The following is a 16,871-nucleotide window of genomic DNA, read 5'->3' as shown; positions in this document are numbered from 1 at the left end:
TGCATGATGGATTGGACTACACTCAGTACCCTTTGTAGTTTCTTGGGTCTTGGACAGAACATGAATCATATGAAGCAGTGATACAACCAGAAAGAATGTTTTCTATGATACATCTGTAAAAGTTGGTGAGAGTCGTAGCTGACATGCCAAATTTCCTTATTCTTCTGAGAAAGTAGAGCATTGTGGGCTTTCTTAACTATAGCGTCGGCATAGGGGGACCAGGAAAAGTTGTTGGTGATCTGGACACCTAAAAACTTGAAGCTCTCAACCCTTTCTACTCCGTTCCTGTTGATGTAGACAGGGGCATGTTCTCCTCTACACTTCCTGAAGTTGATGACAATCTCCTTCGTTTTGTTGATATTGAGGGAGAGATTATTGTAGCCACACCAGTCCGCCAGATTCTCTATCTCAATCCTGTACTTTGTCTCATTATTGTTTGAGATCCAACCCACTACATGGTATCTTCAGCAAGCTTGAAAATCGAATTGGAGGGGAATTTGGCCGCACAGTCATAAGGGAATAAGGCATATAGTAGGGGGCTGAAAACATAGCTTTGTGGAGAACAAGTGGTGAGGATGATCATGGAGGAGATGTTGTTGCCTATCCTGTGAGTTAGGAAGTTCAGGATCCAGTCACAGAGGGAGGAGCCAAGGCCCAGACCATGGAGTTTGGAGATGAGTTTTGAAGGCTGAGCTGTAGTCAATAAATAGGAGTCTGACAAAGGTATCTTTATTATCTAGGTGTTCCACAGTGGAGTGCAGGGGCCAGGGAGATGGCATCTGCTGTGGACCTGTTGTGGCGGTAGGCAAACTGTAGTGGATCCAGGCAGTCCATGAGGCTGGTATTGATTCGTGCCATGACTAGCCTTTCAAAGCACTTCATAATGATGTATGTCAGAGCTACCAGACAATAAACATTGAGGCTGTTGCTTGGCTTTTCTCAAGTACTGAGATGATGGTCGTCTTCTTAAAGCAGATAGGGACTCAGATTGTTGTAAAGAGAGGTTGAAGATATCTGCGAATACCTTCATGAGCTGACCCACAAAGCATCTGATTGCTCATCCGGGCCAGTCAAATCAAAATGTGAGGGCTGTGAGGCTCATACTAATCTGAGTCTGTTCTATGTAGCATGTTACTACATCAACATAGGGGCCTTCCACCTCTTGGGTATTTTTTAAGCTGCTGTTTGATGCAGCAGAATGTGTCTTTAGTAGCTGCCTGTTACAGATTCATTGAATCATACAGTGCAGAAGAGGCTTTTTGGTCCATTGAGTCTGCTTCGACACGTGAAACACCTGACCTCCCATTTACCAGCACTTGGCCCATAGCCTTTAATCTTATGATTTGCCAAGTGTTCATCCAGGTACTTTTTAAAGGATGGGAGGCAACTCACCTTTCCCACTCTCCCAGGCAGTGCTTTCCAGATTGTCACCTACCACCCTCTGGGTAAAAAGCCTTTCTTCACATCCCCCCTAAACCTCCTGCTTTGAACTTTTTTCCCCTCCTGACTGACCCTTCAACTAAGGGGAAAAGCTGCTCCTTATCCACTCTGCTCTGAAATCTAGATTTCATAATCTTGTACACCTTGATCTTCTCTACTCCAATGAAAACAACCTAAGCCTATCCAACCTCTCCATAACCTAAATGCCCCATGCCAGGCAGCATTCTGGTGAATCTCCTCTGCACTGCCTCCAGTGCAATCACATCCTTTCTCTAATGTGGCGACCAGAACTGCACACAGTACTCTAGCTGTTTGATACAACCCCAACATGAGTTCCCTACTTTTGTAACCTGTGCCTTGATTGATAAATGTAGGTGTCCCATATGCCTTTTTCACCAGCCTATTAATGTGCCCTTCCACCTTCAGAGATCTATGGATGAACGTCTCCTTGTTATGAACCACTGCTGTCGTAATGGATTGGATCAGAACTCCTAAAAATGATGGGTTGAGATTGTGTTGGAGGTTAAAATGCAAACAATTTAAAACAGGAAACAAATCCACCTTGAAATCATCCACTTCCACTGGACGGGCAACCTACCCACTTGTGAGCAGTGGGTTGGTCATTTAAACTACCTTTCTTCTTTTGAACATTCATTCTGATCAGGTGTCCAGTGGTACCCAGTGGTTGAAACAAGGGTCAAATCTATGAGGTAAGCACTTTCCAGCACTGCCTGTGGGCCAGGAGGATTAGGAGCATTTCCTGAAGGTTCAAGAAACTATCACTAAACACCAGCACAATATATCTGTCGCTTCCCACAGATCAGGATCCTCCAGACTATTGAATGTCTGCCCACAATGGGAACTTTCATGTCTCAACCTATCAGGAGAAACTTTGAGCATTTGCAACAAGATAGATGGATTGATAGCACAGATTGCAACATTAATCTGCACATTGGTTGGACAAATCAAACAAGCAGGGATAGCGTAGAAGAATAATTTGTGGAGAACATTAGGAATTGCTTTTTATAGCAGTATGTTGGTGAACCTACCCAGGAACAGGCTATTTAGATTTGGTTTTGTGTAGCGATGAAGAATTAATAAGGGATCTCATGGTTAAGGATCCCTGAGGGGGTATTAATCACAATATGATAGAATTTCAGAAACACTTTGAGGATGAATGGCATAGGTCCATAACCAGTATCTTCAGCTTAAATAAGGGCAATTATAATAGTATGAGGGAGGAGTTGCCTAAGGTGAACTGGGTAAAGAAGCTAAGATGCAGGTCAGCAGATGAACAGATATTCAAACATCTGCTCCAAAATACTCAACAGGAGTTTATCCCAATCAAAAACAGTGATTCCAAGAGAAAGAGGCAAATTCCATGGTTAACAAAGGAGGTCAAGGATTATGAATTGAAATACAGGATATGCACAGTGGAAAGGGATAGTAGTAGGCCAAAGGGCTGAGAAACTTTTAGGATCCAGCAGCAAAAGTCTAAAAAGCTCATAAGAAGGGAGAAAATGAATTTTGAGAGAAAACTTGCATACATCATATAAATAAATGATAAGTGTTTCAATGGATATCAAAGTAGGAAGCGGGTGGCTAAGGTAAATGTGGAACTTCTACTGAATGAGATTGGTGGATTGATAACAGCAAACAAAGAAATGTCAGATATGCCAAATAAAATATTTCATTAGTCTTCACCATGGAAGACATTGCAAATATCCCTAAGTTATCAGATGGGTTAATTTCAAACAACTTGGTAGCACTGACAAAAATCCCAATCGCAAGGAATAGAGTATTAAACTAACTTAGGGGACTAAAGGTAGACAAGTTGCCAGGACCCGATTAAGTGCAGCTAGTATTTCAATTGAAGTGGCTGCAGAGTTAGTGGACCCATTGATTAAAAATTTTCATAACTCGCTAAATTCTGGGAGGGTAACAGAAAATTGGAAAACAGCCAATGTGACACCCTTGTTCAAAAAGAGAGAAAGCCAGACACTGGGCGAACATACAGTCTCCACACAATGACCCAAGCTGGGAATCAAACTCAGGTCCTTGCGCTGTGAGGCAGCAGTTCTAACCACTGTGCCACCAAAAATTGCAAATGTTGTGTCCTTGTTCAAGAAAGGTTGTAAGGACGAGCTAGCAATTACAAACTAACCATTTTACCTTCTTTCATGGAAAACTCTGGAAACAATTATTTGAGTTAGAATTAGTAGTCGCATGGAAAAATGTAGGTTGATATGAAGGGCCAGCATCGATTCCTAATGGGGAAATTGTGTTTAACCAACTTGCTGACATTTTTTGAGTGGTAACAAGTAATAAAGTGTGGATGCAATGCTGGTGATGTTTTGTGCATGAATTTTCAGGAGGCGTTAGTACAATTACGCACAGCAGACTTGTGATAAAAGTTATAGCTCATAGAATAAAAGGGACAGTAATGTTGTGTATACAAAACTGGCTGAGTAATAGGAACCAAAGAATAATGTTGAATATTTTTCAGTCTGGAGGCATTCTTTAGTTGCTTTTTTTTTAGTTCCCAGGGATTATTATTGGGACCATGCTTTCCTTGATATATATTAATCTAGATTAGGGGACAGTTTCAAAATTTGCAGATGATATAAAACTTGGAAGCATTATAAACTGAGAGATGGGTAGTGTAGAACTACATGAAGTCATAGACAAGTTTGTGGAGTGGGCACACAGGTTGCAGGTTAAGTGGTCCACTCAATCTAAAACTACCTTTCCTACTCCCTTCCAGTTCCCCCTAACAAAAAACTCTCCGCTGGTTGGAGTAGGGTTTTGGAGGACAGTAATCTCAACCCCAGGTCATCACTGCAGGAATTCCTGTCCAACATCTTTAAGGCACAAATCAAAAGTGTGATGGAATGATCTCCATTTGCTACCTTCATCTACCTTCTTAGTTACCCCTTCAAAAAACTCTATTAAATTTGTGAGATGTGATTTTCCACTCACAAAACCACGATGACTGTCCCTAATCAGTCATTGCATCTCTAAATGCCTATAGATCCTGTTTCTCAAAATATCTTTCAACAATTTACCCACCACAGATGTGAGGCTCACTGGCCTGTAGTTCCCAGGCTTTTCTCTGCAGCCCTTCTTAAAAAAGGCACAACATTTGCCACTTTCCAATCTTCAGGCACCTCACCCATGACTAACGATGATTCAAATTTCTCGGCTAGGGCACCCACAATTTCTTCCCCAGCCTCCCACAACGTTCTGGGATATACCTCATCCGGTTCCGCAGATTTATCTACCTTTAAGACTTCCAGCACCTCCTTCTCTGTAATATTTACACTCCTCAAGACATCACTATTTATTTCCCCAAGTTCCCTAACATCCATGCTTTTCTCAACGGTAAATACTGATGAGAAATATTCCTTCAGGATCTCACCCATCTCTTGTGGATCCGCACATAGATGACCTTGTTGATCCTTAAGAGGCCCTACTCTCTCTCTTGTTACTCTTTTGCCCTTTATGTATTTGTAGAAGCTCTTTGGATTCTCCTTTGCCTTATCTGCCAAAACAACTTCGTGTCCCCTTTTTGCCCTCCTGATTCTCTCTTAACTCTACTCCTAAACATCCTATACTCTTCAAGAGATTCACTTGATCCCAGCTGTCTATGCATGTCATGTGCCTCTTTCTTCTTCTTGACCAGGGCCTCAATATCCCAAGTCATCCAGGGTCCTCGACTTCTGCCAGCCTTGCCCTTCACTCTAAGAGGAATGTGTTTATCCTGAACCGTGGTTAACACACTTTTGAAAGCATGCCACTTACCAGCCATCTGTTTGCCTTCCCACAGACTCCCCCAATTAACTTTTGAAAGTTCTGGCTGTATACCATCAAAATTGGCTTTGCCCCAATTTAGAATTTTAACTTTTGGGACTTTAGCTGTCTTAAAACTAATAGAATTATGGTCACTGGTCCCAAATTAATCCCTCACTAATACTTCTGTCACTTATTCCTTATTTCCCAAGAGGAAGTCAAGTTTTGCCCCCTTTCTAGTTGGGCCATCCATATACTGAATGAGAAATTCCTCCTGAATACATTCAACAAATTTTGCTCCATGAAACCCTCTAATACTATGGCTGTCTCAGTCAATGTTGGGAAAATGAAAATCTTCAACTATTATCACCCTATTTTTCTTGGATAACTTGTATAACTTGGCATTAAATATGTGAGTATAGTGCTATTGTCATCTTGACATGCAGTCTGTCCACTGAATGGTGCCTCCATCTGTTCAGGAACTATTTGGTTCGCCTAAAACTCTGCCACAGAACTTTGCATGTCTAAGCATATTTCTCATACTCAGCAAGGCATTTGGGTAACGACTGTTCCAAGATCAGTATTTCCTTACTAGCTGTAAGATGGATACATACTTTACATTAATTTTAGTATCACACCAAAGTTTCTTTCCTACACTTTTTTTTAAGTTTATTTATTAGTCACAAGTACGCTTACACTCACCTGCAATGAAATTGCTGTGAAAATCCCCTAGTCGCCACACTCCAGCGCCTGTTTGGATACACTGAGGAAGAGTTTAGCATGGTCAATTTATCAAACCTGCACATCTTTGGATTGTGGGAGAAAACCCATGCAGACACAGGGAAAATGTGCAAACTCCACACGGACAGTGATCCAAGCCGAGAATCGAACCCAGATCACTGGTGCTGTAAGGCAGCAGTTCTAAACACTGTGCCACTGTGCCAACCCCTTTAATCTTGCAGATTAAACCAGCAGATGAATTCTGAGTATTGTCACATTTTACGGAATCATGTTCATTCAAGATGATTGTGTAACTGTGTACAGAAATGTCACACTTGCACGGTACTGTATCTTAAAAGTGTTAGCAAAGCATTCATTACGTTTGGAAGTTGAATATGAGTTTACCATGTAAATTTATTATTTCCAGTCTGCAAATCCTGATGACCGTAGAGGAAGCCGGCCTCGTTCAATGGTACGATCCTTCACGATGCCATCAACTCCAAGACCGCTATCAGTTGCATCAGTCTCCTCCATATCATCTGACAGTACCCCATCAAGGCCTGGTTCTGATGGGTATGTTTTAGAGTTCATATGATTAGCTTTCTGAGAAATTTGGCAAATATGAGGACAACCGTTGTTGCTAAATAAATAAATATTCATGTGCAATTTGAGCTCATACATAACAAAACAGGGTGCCTGAAAATGAGGGAGGAAATGGAGCTCCATGGTTCCCAAATTTCAGTTGCTGAGAATTGGAATTTATTGTTTGGATACTCTTCAGTATTCAGTTGGGGTTCCCTCCTCATCTTCTGATCTGGATAGGAATGGCCTGACAAGTGTATGACCAACCTCTTGAGGGACTTGTACATTTGGGATCCTTGTGGAGCAAGCTTTGGGAAATAGAGGCTGGAAATCTCTCCCACCCCCACCCACCGCTCCATTGACATCTGAGTGTTGAGCCTGTACCTATTGCAAGAATGCATCCAGTTTTCTAAATATTCTGAGGAACCATAAGAAGGTACAGAGAACTTGGCATAATGATTTTCTGCTACATGCTCCTGATTTGTATGAGGGTCGTCCAAAAATATACAAATATTGTGAATTGCAGAGGTACCAAAACAGAAAACAAAATAAATAGTGCAGTAGAGGGAGGATTTTAACTACTAAGATGTGGGGGAGTGTGAATTTTAAAGATTGACTGAAAAGGGGAAATAGATGATTTCAGTCACACAATCATCAAGTAAGAAAGATAAGTTTTGAAGGATGATTTTAAATGTTTTTATCCAAGTGCAAAGAATGTCAGAAATAAAGTACTGGAGTTCAAGATAAAAGCAGCTAACAATAAAGTTGGTATTGATATAGGGTAAATCAAGTGTAATAAAATGTCTCAGTGATAAAACTACAAAGAGAGTTACATTATTGATACATCATCTATAGAATGAGTGGCTATAGTAATAGAAGGAATAATGTTGGAATAATACAGATCAAACTGATGAGGACAGAAAATTATTAACTGAAAATTGTTATCGACCAAAAAAGGGAGATTTAGGGAATTGCTTAGGCAGATGAGGAGAGCTACACCAAATATTGCAGTATAATTATAGAGCAATTTAAACATTCTAGAGATGGAATAGACAAATGGGGACAATTAAAATGTGTTACAGTATAAGCAAGTTGACAAGGTTGGCTACTAGAACATATATTGTGCGTGGAATTTAATTCCCTCCACCGTGGCAAACTTGGTAGTGGGGGAATTTAATCAAGCCAGAGGATGATGGATGGGTGTCCTGTTGTCTTCTTGCCTCCACTCCGCTTAAGTCCATGGCAGAAAGGCCCATGGATGGCCTTCCCACCTCATCACCAACTTTTAAAAATTTATCTTGGGATGTGAGCATCACTAGCAAAGCCAGCATTTATTGTCCATCTCTAGTCCAATTCTGTGGACAACTTTACTATATGTATGATGTCACATGTAGGCCAGACAGGGTAAGGATGACAATTTCCTTCCCTGAAGGGACCATTGGAAGGGATGTTGGCAGCCAAGTAAGGTAGGGTTCCTCTAAGTGGGCACTCCCTCATCCATGCCTACTCCCCACTTCCAAATAAGACACTGAGTGCCTTTGGGTGAGGGACCCTGCTTGGGAGCATGCAAGGAACGCAGTATAGATATGCTGGTCATGCTCTCTGCATGACAAATTACATTAATGGGGAAAGATGATGGCATAGTGGTAATGTCAATGGACTAGTATTCCAGAGACCCAGTCTGGCAACATGGGTTAAATCCCCTCACGTGATAATCTGCAATATAAAGCTAGTCTCAGCAATGGTGACCTTGAAACTATCAGTTATTATAAAATAATTGATAGTTTCAAGGTCAATTATTGTAAAATAATTGATAGTTTCAAGGCCAATTATTGTAAAATAATTGATAGTTTCAAGGTCAATTATTGTAAAATAATTGATAGTTTCAAGGCCAATTATTGTAAAATAATTGATAGTTTCAAGGTCAATTATTGTAAAATAATTGATAGTTTCAAGGCCAATTATTGTAAAATAATTGATAGTTTCAAGGTCACCATTGCTGAGACTAGCTTTATATTGCAGATTATCACGTGATGGGATTTAAACCCATGTTGCCAGACTGGGTCTCTGGAATACTAGTCCATTGACATTACCACTATGCCATCATCTTTCCCCATTAATGTAATTTGTCATGCAGAGAGCATGACCAGCATATCTATACTGCGTTCCTTGCATGCTCCCAAGCAGGGTCCCTCACCCAAAGGCACTCAGTGTCCTATCTGGAAGTGGGGAGTAGGCATGGATGAGGGAGTGCCCACTTAGAGGAACCCTACCTTACTTGGCTGCCAACATCCCTTCCTACCATAACTAACCTGTGACCTGGGATCCAGCAACACTCCTAGGCCTGAGGTGAGTGTTGTTCCACCAGCAGCCACCGTCTGCTCTCTGATAGTGTCACTCAGCAGAGATGCCAGTCTCTGATTGGACTTCCATCGGCAGTCCTGGACTTGGGGGAAAGCTCTCAGCTGTCCAATTAAGTGCTTGAATGGCACTTAATTTGTAAAGCCTTTTCAGAAAGAGGCAACTAGGGGCTCTCACTGGCTGTCTAGCTGGTGGGCAAGGCCCCCTTTCCCTCCATTAAACATCAGCCTATGGTGAATTTGATGTTTAATAATTTACCAAAGCTGTTAAATAAGGTAGAGATTAGTGAAAACCTGGGTTGGAGCAATTGGTCTAGTAGATTTCATACAAAAATTTATGATCCAGGATTATAACTGTATGAAACTTCGGAGGAACAGAGTTTGGATCTTTGAGAAAAATCTTGAGAGACAATAATTAGAAAACCAGAATAGAACAAAAGAAAATTAGAATGTATTTTATACTATTATACAGGACGAGTCATGAGGAAACAAGACATATTTCATAAGGCCGAAAAATAAAATCTATACCATTGTAGTTTAATAAGGAAGTTAAAATTAACTGAAAATGAAACACAAATACTTAATAAAGATAAAGGGAAACAAAAGTGATTTGAATTCATTCTGGGATATAAGTATGGAGGGAAGTGTATTTGTGCCAAAGGAGAGTAGAGACTGATCACATAGGGTAAGATGATTCTAGAGAATGTAACTATGATAATCAAAAGAAGGTCATAGGTCAGTTGTGTCCATTAAAGGATAAATTGGGTAAAAGCTGTTATAGATCATGAGGAGATGGGAGACATACTACATACATTCTTCTCATCAGTTTTCACAAGGAGGACTGATGATGATGATGATGATGGTAGACAAACTCTAATCGTAGTAAATGGGACCAATCAATCCTGCAACCTTTGAAAAATTAATATTAATCTATTGAAATGTTGCTGAAAGACAAGCTAAGAATGTACTTGATTTCCTAATGCTTCCTCGTGGTTCCATCTGCTGGAACTCAGATTATTTTCTTCATATATCTGCTCATTTCTAGTCAGGTAATGATTTTTAATTATAGACTGGAACAAGAAAAAATACAAAATTGGTTTCAAAATTTGCCTTGCTTAAAATAAAAAAGTTTTCAAATTCAAAAGTATTACAAGTAAGATATGTATGCTAGGCTGAACTGTTAGGTTCAATTTAGAAATAAAGCTTTTTGAGAGGAAGGAAACTGATTTTGACTATTCCTTACGAAAGTCTAATTTTGCTTACAAAAGTCTAATTTGTTTCCTATGTCCAATTTAGATAGCCTTAATGCTTCATCCTATATCACTAATAATCTAAGCATTTTTCTATGGTATAGTGCAGTATAGTTATTATTCACATTAGAATAATGACATGTTTCAGAATATATTGCAACAGGCTAACATTCAGTTTTCTGAGCAGGGTTATTCTCACAAATAAAATAATGCAGTATGGAAAATCCAGACATGACCACTGATCTTTGGGAAGCTACTTCTGCATCTTCATGAAAATAAGTATATGTTGAAGATTTAAAATTAAAAGTTGAAAGCTGGTAGACATTGCTTGAATGCTGCAATAGAGTTTTACCAAGTACCATCAGAAATATTTTGTACCAGAAATATTTCTTACAGATCTTATTTTCCAAATTGCATTAATAGAAATAGTTCAATGAACAACAATTTAATTATTTCTTTTATTAAAAAAGGTTTTCTTATTAATCACTGTTTTTTTAGATTTATTCTTGAGCCCCTTCTTCCGAAGAAGATGCATTCAAGATCTCAGGATAAATTGGATAAGGATGAAATGGACAAAGACAAGAGAGAGCGCAAAAAGGAGAAAAGAAATAGCAGACATCAAGAAATGTTTGACAAAGAATTTAAAACTACTGATATTTCCAGCCAGTCTACAGAGGCAGTGATTCTCTCTGAAACGGTAATTGCATGATAATTTGTGGACTGGAGTTATGTCAACTTCCGAATAAAGTAACTGTCATTTAAATATTCAGTGATTACTTAAAATGCAAGTTCTGAAAACCAGGAGATAATTAAGAGGAACTGCTTAATGGTTGCAAGATTGCACTTTGTAAGTACAGATGAAATAATGTAGCATTAAGAAACTGAGCAGTTTACATTGAAGATGTAACGTAAATTACTATCAACGATTTTCTATATTTTAAAACTTCACTTTATGTCACTTTTTTTGAGTACTGCATTGTAACAACTTTAATGTCACAGTCAGATTGTCAACAAGAGATAATGGATTCACATTAACTTTTCAAAACAAAGTTGTTTTTGCAAGTACAACAGAGATAATAAGGATGCACAAGTGCTGAGGACAAGAAAATCCCACCTAAGTGACTAAGTACATGGAAAATGCATCAACCATTTAGAGATGATGAAAACAGCACTGAGAAGTGAAGCAGATTGGAGGAGGCTGCTTAGATCTTTAAACTCCCATCAGCTAGGCACTTATTTGCAAAAAGTTTTGTAACGCAATATACATTAAATAGTCCTACTCATGTTGAGCATTAGCTTCCCATCAAAAAATGTGAGAACCAAAATAACATCAGAGGTCCCATTTAACCAGTTTGTATTTATCTTTTTATATTTCTATTTTTGTGTTTCTGTTTTTAAAATGAAGTTTTGCATCTTGCCTGATTAAGTTATTGCTACTTATAGTGATTTTATTTGGAGCTTTATGATTTTACTGTAATAGTGAACATGAAGCTAGATGTGTATGGAGTAAAAACTTGATGAGATTGTATTATAAGGACTAAATTCACGCAGTCAAAAACGATTTCTAATATTTGCAGTTGTTCCTGCTATTGCATCAAATAGATTAAGATAAAATGGAGATTTTGTCTTCCCAACATTTCCTCCTGTTCTGAAATTGGTTGCTCCTATTGGGTATATTTGCAGAAGAGCTACCAATCTTCAAGTACATTGCTATTTCTCATGTGTGATCCCAGATTATTTGTGCTTATTGACTGTTGGATAGTGATGACATCAAACTCAAATCCAATTAACTCTGAAACAAAATTGTTGACTGATTCTTTTTCCTATTTTGGAACATTAAGATAGAAGCATCAAACTTGAGACCTCCTGATCTGCTTGGTCCAGTACAGCAGAACATGTTTTCACAGAAATAGAATTAGGACTTAAGAATTGTGATATTAATGTCATCTTATCAAATGCATAGCAAATGTATCGTATCAGCAAAGTAGCAAATCCTCATCTTCTGTCTGGATATTAACTTGTCATTATGACAAGACATTCATGCATTGTAAAACAAATTGATTTTATTCACATATTAGTCCTTTACGTTAAACAACTTATGTCTTGTTTTCAGATCAGTCCTTTAAGGCCACAGAGACCAAAGAGCCAGGTGATTAACATAATGGCACCTGATAAACGGTTTTCTTCTTCACCAATGCAAACTCCAGTAACTCCCAAAGCCAAGTTATCTTTTTCCTTACAGCCTGTCCTGAGTAAGTATTGTGATATATCTCAGAAGCATTGTATTTGTTTTTCATAGCAGTCAACTATTCGATTGCATTGATTTTTAAGAGAAGATATAAAGAAGTTTCACTGAAACATAAATGGCCTTGTTTTAGGTTTCCATTTAAATGACAAACACTATTTCATGTTAACAACTCATGCCATCTTGTAACTTTCTGAGCTACTTCTGTCAATTTAACCTTGGCAATCCAACCTTAGCAATCCCAAACCCACGTTACTTGTTGAAAACATTGACTGCGCACCCATTTCCCCTGCTTCCTTTTGCAGCGCACAGTCTCATGAGCAAATTAATAGTTGAAAGGTAACGTTAACTGACAGCAAGCCCAAACCAGTTTTTACTTTGCATGGAGACACTTCAGAGTTATGCTTGATCAGACACTGTTTGCCCAGGATAAATTGGAAACAGGTGCAAGCATGAAACATTGGTTATTGATAAGCCTAATTCCTTAGAAATCCATCAAGCAAGCACATTCTATATTGGCCCTCATAGTTGACCAAAGAGCTTTTAAAGGCCTAAGGCCCAACACAACTCCTACACAATTAACCACAATTAACTAACTTGTCAGATTCTCTGCATGCCAGTCAGCTTTCAGCAGTGAAGCAACCAAAGTATCCAGTTCCAAAATCAATTGCCAAGTGATTGCATACGTTTGTTAAGGTGTTTATCAACATTCTAAGTCATGGCTCAGATTCTTATGAACATAAGAAATAGAAAAAGGAGGTCATTTGAGGCTGCTCCACCATTCAATATAATCATATATCTCAATCTAATATTCTTATTCTATTCCTATATCCCATCAGTTCTGAGGATTTGTCAAACATAAGAACATAAAAAATAGGAGCAGGAATAAACCATTTAGCCTCTTAAGCCTGCTCCATCATTCAATAAAATCATGGTTGATCAACTGAGAGAATAAATTCCTCCTCACCTCTATCTTAGACCAGAGAGCCCATAATTTTAAATTATGCACAGTAATTCTAAATTCTTCTATGACAGGAAACATCCTCACTGTATCTATCCTGTCAAGCCCTGTCCAAATTTTATATGTTTCAGGCAGATCAGTTTTCATTTTTCTAAATTCCAGTGAGTATAGGCCTAACCTGTTCAGCCTTACCTCATAAGACGACCTGTCATCCTAGGAATCAGCTGAGTGAACCTTCCCTGAACTGTTTCCTATACAAGTATATCATTCCTTAAATAAGGAGACCTAAACAATATGCAGTGCTCCAGCTGTGATCTCACCACCGCACTATGTGGTTGTAACAAGACTTCCCTATTTTTATACTCCATTCCCCTTGCAATAAAGGCCAACATTCCATTTGCCTTCCTTATTACTCTCTGTACCTGCATGCTAACTTTCGTGATGCATGTTTGAGAATCCTGTTGTACTGCAGCATTCACTAGTCTAACCTCATTTAAATAATAATCTGTTTTATTTATTCTTCCTATCAAAGTTGATAACCTCACATTTTTCCACATTATGCTCCATCTGGAATTTTGTTTGCCCATTCACTTTATCCCAATGCTGATTCTCTTTCCTCCTCAGAATTTGCTTTCCAACCTATTTTTGTCCGACAGCAAATTTGGCAGCAATATACTCTGTCCCTTTATCTAATAACGATTGCTTATTTTTCTAATACTTTTCAGTTACTGATGTAATTTCATTGTATTCCTTATTCGCAAAAGACTGAGGTGGTTAGGGGAGTGGTAAGGGCCAATTTTACCAAAAAAATTCTAAGTGCCAAACAAACGTGAAAACGGGAGAGAAATGCGCCCAAGCGCAATCTTATGGCTCTTAAAAAAATGAGGCAAAGTGTAATTCTTGCTGGTAAGGGGAGTGGGATTGGGAGGCTATTCAGGCTGAGTGCTGACTGCTTAGAGGGCACTTTGAGCATGCACCCTGATCTCCCAGTGCACTATGTACGAGGGTATTAATTTATTTGATGGTTTACACGTTCAGGTATTGTGTCTTTGGCTTTAGTTTTAACTTTATCTACTTTTTCCTGATGCCATCTTAGTCAATAATGTCCTATTGCTATTTGTCTCTTCTTAAGCCATTGCTTATTTTTACTCAAATTGTTATTCAATTAAACAGCCTTGACATTTCTGTTACTGTGTTTGAATTTATTCTTCTCTTTATCCTCGCACCTCACGTTTCATTAGTTTAAAATCCCCAGTCGGTCAATTCGCTCGTCCATCCCAAGAGAACAGCTCCCACTTTCCCCATAATAAAAGCAAAATACGGAGGATGCTGGAATCTGAAACAAAAACAGAAAACGCTGGAAAATCTCAGCAGATCTGACAGCACCTGTGGAGAGATGACCCTTCATCAGCTGGACTTGAAGTGTTGGCTCTATTCTCTCCCCACAGATGCTGCCAGACCTGCTGAGATTTTCGAGTACTTTGTGTTTTTGTCTCTCTTTTCCCAGTTCTGTTTGCAGAATGCCATGATGTGAACCCCTATCTTCTACACTGTTCCTTCAGCCATGCATTTAACTTTCTAATCTGTTTGTCCCTATGTCTATTAGTCCATGGCTTGGATAGCATTCCAGAAATTATTACTTGTGAAGTTCTGCATTTTGGTTTAGACAGGGTTATGGGCATTGAGCTTGGATGGGATTGTTGTCGGTTCTATGGGCCGAATAGCCTCTTTCTGAACTGTAGGGGTTCTATGATTCTACGTACCCTAGCTCCTCCCACATTCTGATTAGAATCTCATTCCTATTTCTACCCATTGTGTTGATTTCTACATGGAACCCAGCAACTTAATCCTCCCCCTTAAAGTTTTTCCTCAATCTGAGGAGGTGTTTCTAAACTTAGCACTAAGCAGCCAACATAACGTTCAGAACCACCAATTGTGGCTGCAGACAGCAGTGTCTATTCCTCTAACTGTACTTTATCCTACCACTTTGACATGATGAGTCAAAAGACCTCTTTCTGTGCTTAAAACCCTATGACTTACACATCCTTTTTTACTCTACTTGAATGGGCTTCAATACCAGTGCTGTGGTCAATTTGCTCATTCATTGCCCTCATCAGCACTTGCAACAAGAACATTAGCTAGATAAAGAGCAACACGAAGGCACCTCCAGTACTGCACCTGAGGATGCCTGCTTGAATCATAGTGACACACAATTATCCCTGACCAGCACCTAACCTAAGGGGTGCCACGGCCTCCTGGATTAAAGTGTCCAGTTACATCTCTCTCTCTGTATGCAATGTCTACACCTCTGATTCCAGCTCAGCAAATGAGTTGAGGGCCCCCAAGATGCAGACAGTTATTGTAATTGTCCTGGATTGCAGAATTCTCCATCAACATCCACATGCTGCAGTTGAAGCATCCCATCTCCACTGCCATCCTTATATAACTCTGCTTTGCTGATCAAAACCAGCATTACTGATATGATAGAAAAGCAACGCATCAGCACAAGAAATCCCTTTAAGGGATTTATTACAGATTTGTTCAATTTAATAAACTCCATTAAGGTTCTCCCTATTCAGCCAACTTTACAAAGTCAGAGAAGCTAGTATTGGAAGTATCATCACGCAAGACTTTGACTTTCAATCTGATGCAAAGATTAATCAACCCAGTTGCATATCCAGAAAACACAAGGTGTTTTTCAGTTACCTCTCAAGTGTCCTGAGTTATAAGAACATTGGAATAGGAGAAATTCATTAGGCCCTCAAGCCTCCTATGCTATTCAGTTAGACTGTGGCTGATCTATACCTCAAATCCATTTGCCCATTATGTACCTTAATACCTTTATCTAATAAGAATCTAGCAATCTTAGTCTTGAAAGCTTCAATTGTTCCAGCAACCATAGCCAATGGAGGGTAGAGTTACAGACTTCTACAACCCTTTAAGTAAAAAAGTGCACTATGGATCAGGACCTCCATCAATGCAATTGAAAACCTATACACACTTTCTGTGCTTCCTAGTATTTTAGCCTTTGATGATGCTTCAGTGCTGTCAGTAGCGAGTGAACAGCCCCTCCAACTGTTGCTGGTGACTTCAGCTATCATCAGTGAACTCAATTTTTTGCCTCCCAAGACAAGTCTATAGCCAATAATCAGCAAAGGTAGCAATAGCTGCAGGCCTGGCTCATTATATAAGATCCCTGTATAAATTACATGTAGTCACAGAAACAAGAATGTGCAATACTTGCTCATTTTCAAGTGCATTCAAAATTCTAGACCGATGTATCCAATCAATGCTCTCAATAAAGCCAATAGAGTGCAGAACTGCAAAACTAAAGCAATAGAATACAAATTAACTTTGGACAAACTACTTAGTGAGCAAGACAAACTGCAGGTCAAGCAGTGTGCTTAGTTCTAGTCACTAAGACATAAGGGATTAATTCAAGGCCTAGAGACACAAGGCCAATCCATAATGGCAGATGTCTCAGTTATGAGGGAAGACACAAGATTTACAACCTGGAAAGGAAG

At 39.2% G+C, this 16,871-nt stretch overlaps 1 protein-coding gene across 2 annotated transcripts in view; it reads left to right on the top strand.

The window, feature by feature from the left end:
• dock1 (dedicator of cytokinesis 1) overlaps positions 1–16,871 on the top strand; it is a 589,776-nt gene that overhangs the window by 562,458 nt on the left and 10,447 nt on the right. For both annotated transcript variants that reach the window (XM_080205635.1, XM_080205634.1), the window contains exons 48-50: positions 6,377–6,522; positions 10,640–10,838; positions 12,255–12,393. In XM_080205635.1, the coding sequence (XP_080061761.1) occupies positions 6,377–6,522; positions 10,640–10,838; positions 12,255–12,393 (484 nt within the window). The remainder of the gene's footprint in view (positions 1–6,376; positions 6,523–10,639; positions 10,839–12,254; positions 12,394–16,871) is intronic.

Source organism: Carcharhinus amblyrhynchos, chromosome 17 (genome assembly GCF_965287045.1).
Source record: "Carcharhinus amblyrhynchos chromosome 17, sCarAmb.v2.hapA, whole genome shotgun sequence".
NCBI lineage: Eukaryota > Metazoa > Chordata > Chondrichthyes > Carcharhiniformes > Carcharhinidae > Carcharhinus > Carcharhinus amblyrhynchos.
The sequence above is the reverse complement of the archived record's forward strand: the minus strand, read 5'-3'. Positions and strand labels throughout refer to the sequence as shown.